The following is a 13,302-nucleotide window of genomic DNA, read 5'->3' as shown; positions in this document are numbered from 1 at the left end:
GGTGCAATATGACTACTTGATTGGCTGCAAGTGGAGCTTGTGTCTGGAGTCTTTACTCCGATCCGCTAGCTAGGGGGCGCAATACGGCTACCTGATTGGCTGGCTGTCTGGCAGCTGGGAGTATAAAAGTGCTGTTAGATGAAGCCGCCTCAGGTTGCCATTAGCGCAGGGGGCAGTTAGTTGAATGCCCATTGGCAACCCACTGTTAGAAATAAATCTTGTTAGCCACTGTTATTCTGAGTCGCCTCAGTTCTTCTCCGCCGATTGCAAGATCTCACACTTTGTATGCACGTGCTTGCCCATCGCTTATGCGGCCCGGTTTGAAAGAGGCTGCGTCCTGGTAGTGAGCCGCAGCCCAGGGGTTGGGGATCGCTGCTCTATCTCAAATGTGCAAACAAAAATCTCTGTGGGACCAAATCCATAGATAGTGTGTGCTTTCGAATAATTATAACTCTATTTAATTCAAAACTAATAGTCTTTTTTTTTTTTTTTACAAAAAGCCCATCCTTAAAAATCCAGTCTAGAAATGGTTGGCCAGCATCAGAGTCATTCATAGTTTCATCCCCCATGAAACTTTAATTGCACATCCAGCATAGAAATTATGCAAACGAGTTGAGAAAGTCATTTTCTATCCTAAAAAAGTGTTTTTAAATGTTTTAGTGCCCCAGCCTTTACTCATCTGGGACCGGCCCCAAAGCTTTGTTACTTTCCAACAGTTCTCTTAAGATGTTGTACATTTAAAACACAACTGTTTTTAGGCTGGTTTACAAAAGTTATCTTGCCCAGAAACTCAGCAAGATTTTCGGTTTGCGGTTATGTTAAAACTGTAATTATTATTATTTTTCCCTGACCTTGCTTTTAAAAAGTCTGAGATGGGAAGGTGAGCAGGTGAAAGCTCTCCTAAAAACTATTCATAAGTATATCAACCCTAAATTCTACATCTGCACTCAATTTGTCACCTTCAAGAAGTGAGAGGAGCCGAATGTCAACTCATAAAGCATTCCTATGCCTGTTTTAGTAGTTGCTATAAAAAAGGAGGGGGAAGGAAATCTGCAGCAATCTGAAAGCAAAAGTACATTCCAGCTCTTATCTTTAAAAGATTGTAACTAAAATACCAGTGCTTTTGTCCCCAAATATATTTAACTGGAGAACGTGAATGATGACAAACAGCTCGTGAATGCGCTCAATTGGAGAATCTGGTTTATTAGACACTGGGGGGGGCGGGGGGAACAGAGTCACAGGTGACTGTAAATTATGAATGCCAGAATTGGCTTCATACAGGGCAGTACCAGTACATTGCTTCTGAAGTTTTTTGAAGTTTGGCTCGAGAATCATGATTTAATTAGAGTGATTGCTGGAATCCTGATATACCGCCTTTGAGCCAATTTGGGAAGTCTGGAGTCTGATGAGTAATTAGAGGAGTATTTAACTGGATGGCCTACTATTTCTGAAAACAGAATCAAGAGTCAAACTACCGATCCGTGAAAAATAGCCTTATTCCAAATATAGGTGACTTCCTGCACTTTTTCAAGATTTAGATACAAAATTTGGGATGACCAAAAGTTCAGTCTGGACTGCAACTTCTTTATTTGGGCTATATATTTTACTTGTTAAGAGCAGGTCAGAATGCTTGACTACATCTGGTGCCCAAAACCTAGATAAAAACAACACTGAATAGCAAGACTATTAACAACACTGAATAGCAAGACTTATATACAGCCTTACAGTGCTTTATATCCTTCTCTAAGCAGTTTACAGAGTCAACCTATGGCCCCCAACAATCTGGGTCCTCATTTTTCTGACCTTGGAAGGATGGAAGGCTGAGTCAACCTCGAGACTGGTGGGATTTGAACTGCCAAATTGCAGGCAGCCAGCAATCAGCAGAAGTAGCCTGCAATACTGCATTCTAACCACTGAGCTACCACGGCTCATAGTTGTATAGTTGTTGCAAAGGATGCAAATAATCAAAAATACATCAAAGTCCTTACATTAAAAGTCTCTTTGGTTGGATGCAGTTTTGAAATGTGTTACCATGGCAGAACTGGCTAGATTTGAGTTTTACATAAATCACGATTACCTACAGAATTGTGGGTGTTGGTAGATGATTGTTTATTTTTGAAATCTCAGGGAATCGACTATGGAAAAATCCATATTAGATTGTTTATCACTTCTAGTAAGAAAATTTGCCCTTGTGAGCTAGAGATCAGATGTCACCATTTTTCTATTCTTATGAACACTCAAGATTTTTTTAAAAATCCTAAAACCTAGAATTCTAGCCTAAAGATGAGTACTTTAAATTTTCAACTTACTTTTGTATCCAAGACAGACATGATCTTTTCCTTAGCTTCTTTAACATTCTCCCTTTTTCCAGAGACTTTAATGTGAGGATCTTAAAAGGAAAAAGAATAATTATTTCGTACAAATAGCTTAATGAGTTGTTCAATCTTTCTAATACAAGCAAGCATCCTGCCTTCTGCTTTTCATACATATTCTATTAGGTAGGTTATACAACCAACGGCACAAGTGGTACATTGTCTAGTTCCTGGAGAAACCCTCAAAGCTGTGGCAGCTTCATCGTGAATTAATTTATGACAGACACATTAACTTCCCAAGGTTTGAGATGGACTAGAGAACCTGTCGCTCCATTAAAATAAAAAAAATCCATTTTAGTGAAAACAGGTCCCCGGCTATATATTAACCCTGCTGGAATGTAATACAACTTACTACTGAACATACCAAGTTCTACATGCAATCCCAGAAATGTGAAGCGTGTTTTCTTTCACCAGAGTAAGTGCCCAGTCAGTTTTCAAGTAGCTATCAGAAGCAGCATAACCCTCATTGCCTACACGGACAAATCCATGCACTTCTCTTAGCATCACTTTCTGGCATTGCTTGCCTTTGCCTTCTCCTTCCTAGGGATGAGAGTGTGTGACCAGCCCAAGGTCACCCAGCTGGTTTGATGCTGTTGTGGTTTGCTGGCAGTAGGTGCGGACAGCTGAGGTCTTGGAGAGCGAGGACTCAGATGAGGGGCCTGCGTGTGAGGTAGGGATGGAGCCAGGACCATCAGGGAGAGGAAGGCTGCCTTTGGAGATGGTGGAGGCTGGCAGCTGTGATGAAGAGGTCCCCGAGGAGCCCATGCCCAGTGTGCATGCACACAGGCTGCTCAAAGGAAAGAGCAGCTGCAGCAGCATGGGCAACTCTGGAGTAAGGCTGCAAGGTAATGGCCCCTCCCTTAAGAGAGAAAAGCCAGCTGAGAAACCGGAGTGCTTTGCAGGAAGCAAAGAAATTTTTGCACTCAAGCCTTGGGAACATTCGGGATACCTTGGTTGGTGTTTGGAGACTCTTTGTGTTTAAATCTTTGTTAGTAACTTTATCTAGTGTTCTTGGCAGCCTTGCACCACCTTGGCAAGGCTCGTTCTTATCAGAGACAATTAGTTTGAAACAGCCTTTTAACCGTGGAAAGAATCATTAAAAGGTTTTTCTGTTACCTCTGTTCCGTGTTTGTTTCTTTGGAACAAAGTTTGGGTCAGAACAGATGCTTAAGAGGTACTACAACTCCCCATGTCCTGATTTCCAGCCAGGTACCTTTAGTAACTGCACCAAATTGACTCTCAATAATTCTCAGGTTTATTCGTCCCCATATTTATGAACAGCCTAGCCTGCCTGTCCGCATGTAATGTTTCTGCCAGGAAAATAAGTCTGACTGGGCATTTTATAAGGAACTCTTGAAAAATATTTCTCTTTGCCGAATGCCAAAGATGGAAAGAAAGTCCTCGATTTGCAACAGTTCATTTAGTGACTGTTCAAAGTTACAATGGCACTGGGGAAAAGTGACAGGACCATTTTTCACCCTTGCAACCGTTGCGGCATCATTTTGGCCAGGTGATCAAAATTTGGATGTTTGGCAACTGATTCCTATTTATGATGGTTGCGGTGTCCTGGAGTCCTTGTCAGGTGGTGCTCCGTTCAAAATCCAAGAAAGACCTGCTTAGACTCCATTAATATAGAGAAAAGATCTTTTACTGGAAATCAAATGGTAGCATCAAAAGAATTCTGGGTCTGAGGATTTACGTGCGAAAAACCCATATACAAAGCGATGGCAACGTTCCCACCCACCATAGTTCAAACGGTCCATCCAATCTGAGATGTGTATAATGTCGTGTGGAGCATCTTCAGGTGGTGATGCAGACATCTAGCCACTGACCTTGGCCTGCTTTGATAAAGAGCTGCAACTGCGCAGTAAGCAAGCAAGGAAGCATAAACAATAAAGGTTTTCCCCAAGTTATACAGTTTATTTTCTAAAACCTCCAGCATATTTCCCACACCCACAAAGCCCAATTATTTCACCCTCCCCCCCGTTACTATGGCAGCCGAAAGATGCCAAAGAAAGGAAAGGAATCTTGAAGGCAGAGAGTCCTGGGGAAGCGAGATTCCCTTAACAGCCGTGTTACTAATGCAGCAACCGAAGTGATTCACTTAAGAACGGTGACAAGAAAGTTCGTAAAACAGGGCAAAATTCACTTAACACATATCTCGCTTAGCAACATACATTTTGGGGCTCAATTGCAGTCATAAGTCCAGGACTACCTGAACCCGTGATGCTACAGAAGGGATGCCAGATCTGTGCTATTACTGTTGAAATGTTTTCTAAAAATGCAAAGGTGAGGCAATAAGTTTCCATAGACTTAATTTTAAGGATTGGGTTAAAAAGTTATAATAATCTTATATGGGATATGCTGAATGAGGGGTGCCCTTTGGTTCACCTTACTGAGTCAAAAGTCTGCCTTTTTTTAGAAATAAAGTTCAACTTTCCTTGTAATCACGGTAAAGGCCAAAATCCGTCTATGGGAATTTTTTTTTCCTGATCAGGTCCATACAGATGCAGGAACTTAGTAAGAGTAAACTTTCCTCAACTGAGTTCATCTCTTAGATGCCAGCTCCGTCAAGGACTTGCGTTCTCTTCCAGCGAGCAACCCTGTCTTCTCTTTTTGTAATCTTAATGAGTACCTCTTGCTTGGCATGGTTTTAAGACTTTCTTTGCACCGACTGCTTAGTGACACAACAAACAATGTCACCCACACCGAAGTCCTGCCCAATAGAGTCATGGGATTGAAGTGCTCGAGTAGTTTATCTTCTTATGGCCTGGTTTTTGTCTCGCTCTGTGGATGTGGCACTGAAATCTTTCGCAACTAGAAACCAGGAAGGGCAGAGCACCATCTGCTGTTGTTACAGATCATCAGCAAGTAACCGGATGATTTGTCTACAGCCAGCTCCCTTCTGGAAGGAGGACAGCTTTGCACCCACGGGGCCACCGATGCGCTGCATTTTGACACACGGTATTGTTGCAACAGACTGGAGCCTCTTTTGCTAGGCAGGATCTCAAGAGCTTCACAACAGGAACATATGAAAGCTAACTTCTTCTTTTTTTTGAAATATTTTTTTATTGCTTTATGTCATACATTTCCTTTCTATGTTGAGCAGTGTGGTCTCTAGTTGTCCAAGGTGTTAATATTCTATCCTAGGCCTCCCCCAAAAAGTACTAAGTCAATTCTGGGTCCCAGCAAAAAGCTCTTTTATTACATTAATGTGAATTTATTTCATTCACAGTCACCCAACGGCTTGGCAAACAGTCTTGCAAAGGTACACTAATTAGCTCAGACTTTTATCAATCCTGGACTGCTGCCTGGTAAATTGTCCCACACTCACTGCTCGCAAGGAAGGCCTGAGTTATACAGACAAATCTCCACGAGGCTGGGATGAACAAACTAACGAACGAGCAAGTTGTTTCCTGCAAAAGCCCCTTTCCTTTTTGCTTCTCTTTTAATCCTGATGGGAGGAGCCATTCATCGTCCACCTGTGGCCTTTTACTCAAGGGTGGGATTCAATTTTTTTAAACAACCGGTTCTGTGGGCGCGGCTTAGTTGGTGGGTGTGGCTTGCTGGTCATGTAACTGGGTGGGCATGGCCAACTCAACCTCACTCACATCAAGGGGCACTTCTCCTCCCCTGGCCTCTCATGACTGTGGTGATGCTGCATCAGTCGTAAGTGTGAAAAATGGTCCTAAATCACTTTTTTCAGTGCCATTATAACTTTGAATAGTCACCAGTTTTAGACCAAAACTCAGAAAGGGTGTGTAAACTCACGTTCGAATGTCAATCTTTGTAGCTAGCCAAGAAGCCTTGCTGAATGTCCCTCATCTTGGTTCCTTGTTATTAAAAGCTTCTTTCTGGCAGCTCTGCTTCGTTATTCAATTATTACTTCAAAGTGCTAACTCCAACAGGGGAGTATTTCCCCCCAACAGCAGTGTAAAGAGCTTAAAACAACCCTTCCCCTTTAAGAAAGTACCAGCAAAGAAAAGAAAAAAAACCTCCTCTGGAGACAGTAAGTCTAGGCATACTGCCAAGAATGCAACAAGGGTGGGAAAAAAAACCAAAAGATTTCTTCCAACAACAGGTTCTCCAAACTGCTTAGAAAGTTAACAACCGGTTCTAGTGAATAGGTGAGAACCTGTAGAATCCCACCCCTGCTTTTACTCCCACGTTGACGCTGAGTTCTTAATTGTTCCTTCCTTTTGGCAGCTCTGCGCATGTGCAGGTTGGGAACCGGTTCCAGAAACTCTCCTGCCTCACTGCTGTCCGAGCCCGAAGGCAGCTGCTGACTGCCAGCCTGCCCTGGCCCCATCTCTGCCTCTGATGCAGAGCCCTTCTCCGAGCCTTCCTCAGCCTCCAGGAATGGCCCAGGTTCCTCCACAACCTCCTCACCACTGTCCAACTCTGCTGCCGGCCCTGCCAGCCGCTGCTGGGCCACAACAGTTAACATACAAACATCACTGTTGTCATTATAATCATAGATAGATAGATAGATAGATAGATAGATAGATAGATAGATAGATAGATAGATACATACATACATACATACATACATACATACATACATACAAATATATGCGGTAATAGATAAACTAATATGCAATAACATCAATCATATTATAACTTATATTATCTTCCATTATAGTACCGATTGTCAGAACTGTCAGAAATATTTACTCATCTGTTTTTCTTTCTTCTATAAACCATATTTCACCTAATTCCGCCCCTCTAACCTCCATATCTGCCATTTAACCATTTATAGAATAGTTCCCATGCTATGAAATAGTCCGAATCTTCTTTACCTTTAATTTTTAGGGTTAGCCTATCCATCTCTGCACATTCCAGAATTGTTTAAATTATCCTATCGTCTCATCTCAGTGCAACTCAGTGCAGTTCTTGAGATTGTGAAATTTTACAACACACCCAAACAATTAATGTCATATGTAGAGGTTTATCTGAATCCCTCCAACAAGGGTTGAAAGGATTGCTAGAAAATGTCCTGCCTGATGGGAAAAAGAGATGCTCAAGCCACCTTGTGTTTCCTTTGGCTGTGGCTCCACATGTGATGGGATTCCAGGCAATGGTGGCTTATTAATAAACCAGGCCAAGCTTCACATGGCGATCAAAATGACCACCTATCAGAGAGACCCTTTCACAGTAGATTTTCCCAGCCTGAACAGATGCTGCATTAGACTGCTTTGAACCCTGTAATTCTACAGAATTAAGTGTTATGAACATACCCACCATAATTAGTAGTCGGACCAACAGGAAAATAGGCTAATGACACAAAAAAGACTATCAGACCTTCAGCAAGATTTGAAAACAAAAGGAGAATGGAAATCTTCTCCTTCTGGAAGATCAGCAAAAAAAAAGAAGTAGTCCAGATAGTTCATAAAGAATCATACAATCCTAAGGGTGGAAGGAACCTTGGAGGTCATCTAGTCCAGTGGTTGCCAAACAGTGGGCCAGGGACCAATGGTGGTCCACGAGAAAATTTTGGTGGTCCTCAGAGAAATGTCCCCCCCAAAATAATTAATCCTGGCTATGTGGGAACACAAGGCTGTGCTGCCCACATGGCCCACCCACCCACTGCCCCCCCACCCTTCGGCCAAGCGCAAATCTTACCTTGAGTAGAGCCACGTGAGCTGGAACTGGAAGGTAAGTCCAATGGTGGGAGAGGGAAATCTGCCGCAGGGTGGCTTCCTGACGTTGGTGGGAAAGTCGGTTCCATATTCCAGAGCTGCAATAGTCACAGGACTGGCCCTTTGGTCATCCTGGAGCAGCTCCTCCAGTCCATGGCAGGCCGGTGCACCCGGGTGGAGGAGCAGCTGCTCTGGGGTGATCAAAGGGCCAGTCCTGTGACTACTGCAGCTCTGGAATATGGGACCGGCTTTCCCACCAACGTCAGCAAGCCACCGTCAGTAAAAATTCATATTAGTGATCCACGGGATTTAAAATTATGAGTTTGGTGGTCCCTGAGGTCCAAAAGGTTGGAGACCCCTGTTCTAGTCTGCCCCCCTGTCCAAGGCAGGAATCCCTATTGCATCCTGGACAAAGATCTGTATACACTCCTCCTTCCTCAACCAGATAATTAAGTTTAACATTATTTCAGCTTCCTAGAGGAAAAATGGAATACCAGGCAGTATTCCATTTTTCCTCTAGGAAGCTGAAATCATGTTAAATGAAGGAGCAAACTATTTTGGGACAGACCGGTCAGAATTAAACTGAAACCTCCTTTCAGATTTCAAGGAAAATGTGTGTTCTGAATGCAATGATCTTCTTATGCCGTCCCCTAAGAAAGGTCATTTTTACCACGATTTGGTAATTATTTTTTAACAATGGACACAAAAATGATTGCCATGTGAGTATTCTGTGTTGCGAAATGTAAAAAGACTCTTTTTCCAAAGCACCCGAAGGCCAGACAAGGAATAATGGATGGAAATTGAAGAAGGAGTGATTCAACCTGGAAATAAGGAGGAATTTTCTGACAGTGACAACAACCAACTAGTGGAACAGAAGTTGCCTTGAGAAGTTGTGGAGGTTTCACCACTGGAAGCTTTCAAGTAAAGACTGGACTGCCATCTGTCAGAAATGGTGTAGGGTCTCCTGCTTGGGCACGGGGTTGGACTAGATGACCTACAAAGTCCCTTCCAACTCTGTTAATCTGTATTGGTATAACTATCTTTTTGTAGCACAATGAATGAAGAATATACTGAACTGTATTTTATTTTAAACTGTTTGTATTTTGTATTTTAAATTGTTTACTCCATTACACTAAGAGCAACTTTTGCTGTAGTAAATCGAGCTAAACAAATCCAGCTAAGTGCACTCACAATTTGCTTATTTTGCTGGTACAGGGCAAGAGTGGGAAGCAGGTGGCCTAAACTCTTAATGCTACAAACACTAGATCACTGTGGTTAAGAAAGTCGGAGGAAACTAGCATGCTAAAAATGTAGTGGAGTGGTACAGCTGACAGAAGTTAGAGGTTTAAAAATTAAATGAACAGTGTGCGGGGGAGGTATGACACAGCTCTTGGCTCCAGATTCCATCCTGCGCAACTACTTCTCATAGAAGATCAGACACAAATTCATCAGGGAACTATTAAATGCCAATCACTGTCTCAGTAAAGTGAATTTGGATCCCATAAAACAAGCCAAAAGCCTCAGGGTAGCTAGTAACACCGGAGACAAGCGCACATGGAAAAACTACGAGGCATTCTAAAATCATGATGTATCAGAAACTTTCCTACATCAATGCAGGTACAGAAGATCAAGGAGAAGACACGGGGTGCAAGATTTTAACTGCAACTCTGATTTAACTTGCTAAATCCCACTTCCCCCTAGAGCTCGACTGAAGGATCTAGGACTCCCCAAATGTTGATCTGCAGCTCCGAGCACATCTAACATTACCCTGTTTGAGCTGAGCACTCTAAGAAGCCCAAATGAGGTTCAGATAACAGATAATCAGAGTTGGAAGGGACCTTGTAGTCCAACCTCCTGCCCAAGCAGGAGACCCTACACCATTTCTGACAAATGGCAGCCCATTCTCTTCTTGAATGTCTCAACTGATGGCGCTCCCACAACTTCCGAAGGCAACTTCTGTTCCATGGGTGGATTGTTCTCCCTGTCAGAAAGTTTCTCCTTATTTCCAGGTTGAATCTCTCCTTGTTCAGTTTCCATCCATTATACCTTGTCTAGCCTACAGGCGAAAATAGCTTGACCCCCCCTTCCTCCTCTCTGTGGCAGCCCCTCAAATATTGGAAGGCTGCTATCATGTCTCACTTGGTCCTTCTCTTCACTAGACTAGCCAAGCCCAGTTCCTGCAACCATTCTTCATATGTTTTAGTCTCCAGTCCCCTAATCATCCTGGTTCACTTGGGCAATCACCTCACCCCACAATATAAGAGCTAATTTCACATCAGCTCTGAATATTGTTTGTCTTCACAATCTGAGAGAGGGCGGGTGGAGGGGGAGACGGCTTTCACTTTTTTCTTTCCACCAACTTTGCTAAAGAAAACTAGATGAGAGTCGTGTTTGGAAATAACTTCTTTTAACAGACTAAATTAAAGTATTGATTCAAATTAGGCTTTGATTGAAAACAGTTCCGTTCTGGGTCCTCCACTCTATTTTTAGTCTTGCGTCATTGTTCTGGTGTTAACCTCATCAAAACTTGTCCACAAGTAGGGCAGAAATTACTAAATTTGACCTCCTGAATCCAATGAGTACTTGGTCCTATCCTGAATAACTTTCCGTGATCAGACAGAAGAACTTTAAATTCTGCATTCTGCGAGTAATTCCAACCCGGGCATGAACAAAATGACAAAAATTAAAAATGGAAAAGTCATTATGCTTATCATAAGTATACTTTTATGTATGTTTTCTTTAAATTGCAAAAAGGGCAAACATGCTTCTATTATATTAGAGAAACAGAAGAAAACATAAAACGGGACAGATATCTTGGAATAAACAAGCATTTGTGCTTTTTTTTTAAAAAAAAAATCAGTGACGAAATCCACTTTCTTTCTTGCAATTCTTCCCAACCGGCAGTTCACTAATTACAAAACCTCTGCAAATAAATCTTAATCAGATGTACTGAGTAGTAAAGCCATGTACTTAGGTGGCATCCTACCAAGGAGCAATTTCATCTGATCCATTGAAATGCATAAAAATGAGGAAATGACTTCCTTAAAGATTCCAAGAAAATTCAAAAGTTAACCTGACATAATAATAATTTTAAAAAAACAAACACAGGCATATGGATTTAATGATTGGTAAAACCTGTTGAATAACTTTTACCTTCACATTCAATGAATGTAATTTTAAAAGGGGAAGGGAAAGAGTTTGGACTGTTTGAATCCAAATTTCTCTGGACATTCATCCATGTCTCTCTTCCTTGTACAAGGAAAGACAAACATCAATGTCTTTGCAGTCCAGCTGTGCTGATAGAAATGGTAGAACTTCCATCCAACCTCCGGTCGGCTTTTCCCCTCTTGGCTGCTTATGGCTAAACCCTTGGCAGGATAGAAATTGTACAGTGGTGGGATTCAAACATTTTTACTACCGGTTCTGTGGGTGTAGCTTGGTGGGCGTGGCAGGGGAAGGTTACTGCAAAATCTCCATTCCCTCCCTGTCAGCCTTCAAGATCTTCTACTACTGCTTTGCATCTTTTGGCTGCCATAAGTAACGGCGGGGGGGAGAGGAAGGGGTAGAGTCTGGGAAGCGAGCTGGAGGTGTTACATTCTTGTGTTATAAAAATGAGGAGGGGAGTATAAATTCCTGTTTAGGTTTCTATTTCTCGCTTAGCTTTCTTTTCTCTGCGCAGCTGCAAACCTTTATCAAAATATGCCAAGGTCAACGGACAGAAGCCTCATCACCACCTGAAGATGCCCACATGATCATATTCACAACTTTTAATTGGAAGAATCATTTGAACTATTGGGGGTGGGAACATTTCCATCACTTTGTATATGTGATTTGTGCGCCTAATTTCTCAGATTCAGAATTCTATGGTTGCTACCACTTCATTTTCAGTAAAAGATAGCTTTTCTCTAATCTATGGAGTCTAAGTATTTCTTTCTTGAATTTTGAATGGAGCACCACCTGACACTCCCCACCCCACTAACCTGCTTTCCAGCTCCGTTCTCCTGTGCAGGGCAACCAAAGAAGACCCAGTCAATCCGCTGGGACTCAGAAGGCAGAGAATAGATGTGGGCGGGGCCAGTCAGAGGCGGTATTTGCTGGTTCTCCGAACTACTCAAAATTTCTGCTAACGGTTCCCCAGAGCTGGTCAGAACCTGCTGAATATCCCCTCTGCTTGAAACGAAGGTGGAAACACTAGCCTTGTCTTGCTCAAAGCAATGGAGTTCCTTTGTGTGTGTGTGTGTGTGTGTGTGTGTGTGTGTGTGTGTGTGTGTGTATGTTTTATTTGCAGAGTTCCTTTAACAACCAACGTATTTTGTGGGCAGTGTAATGACTGGGTCAATACATTTTTTACACAGTGCTAACCGTAACAATACAATTACCTGTACATAGTTTTCATCTTCCAACTTCTAACCTTAACATGCTCATTATCATTATATTTTAATGGCAGTTCCTAAGGGTTCTGAGACCACAAGCAGCCAGAAAGAGAGGGAGAAACTAGTATTCTGCCCTTATATACATCTCCCTGAATAATGGAGTTTTTTGAGCCAAAAATTACAATGCAAAAATGAAAAAGGCCTGTGGGGGATTGATAGCAAAAGTAAATCCGTATTCTGGTAGTGCCTGTTTGCTGAGAAATAAAATGACCCATGAAATCCTCAAAAAGCTGCCATATACTGTACAGATCGTGCCCAGTCTTTGGGCCAGAGATGGTTTTTCTTTTCCTAAACCATGGGTCCTCAAACTTGGCAACTTTAAGACTGGTGGACGTCAACTCCCAGAATTCCTCCTCCAGCCATTTTAGTTCAGGAATTCTGGGAGTTGAAGTCCACCAGTCTTAAAGTTGCCAAGTTTGGGGTCCTCTGTGTTAGTGCAACGCAGAGACTGCTTTAGCAATAGAAGGGAATATTTGTAGCACGGATTTGAACTGTGGGGTCCTTGGTGCTCTCTGAGCTTGATTGCTTTCCTACAGACATTTCATTACCCCGACTGGGTAACATCATCAGTGTTAGAAGAGAGTGGGGTTTACTCTCGGCAATCAACACCCCGATAAGCAAAGATTAACACCAGAATGAATACCAGACTAAGAATCGAACAGTAAAATAACAGCCTACTCAAGAACATCACACCAACATTGGCAAGGCAAACCAACTCTCTATAAACAGAGATCAAACCCAACACCCTTCTAGTGCAATACTAATGATAGCAATAGCACTTAGACTTATATGCCTCTTTACAGCGGTTTACAGAACCAAAAGTGAATCCATGTTCTGGTGGTGCCTGTTTGCTGAGAA

General features: G+C 42.4%; 1 protein-coding gene across 2 annotated transcripts in view; it reads right to left on the bottom strand.

The window, feature by feature from the left end:
- The window catches only part of BICC1 (BicC family RNA binding protein 1), a 125,302-nt gene that overhangs the window by 36,942 nt on the left and 75,058 nt on the right, over positions 1–13,302 (bottom strand). For both annotated transcript variants that reach the window (XM_087932253.1, XM_026710995.2), the window contains exon 4: positions 2,310–2,389. In XM_087932253.1, coding sequence (XP_087788379.1) covers positions 2,310–2,389 — 80 coding nt within the window. The remainder of the gene's footprint in view (positions 1–2,309; positions 2,390–13,302) is intronic.

This window comes from Pseudonaja textilis, chromosome 4 (assembly GCF_049901715.1).
Source record: "Pseudonaja textilis isolate UNSWEBS1 chromosome 4, rPseTex1.2, whole genome shotgun sequence".
NCBI lineage: Eukaryota > Metazoa > Chordata > Lepidosauria > Squamata > Elapidae > Pseudonaja > Pseudonaja textilis.
The sequence above is the reverse complement of the archived record's forward strand: the minus strand, read 5'-3'. Positions and strand labels throughout refer to the sequence as shown.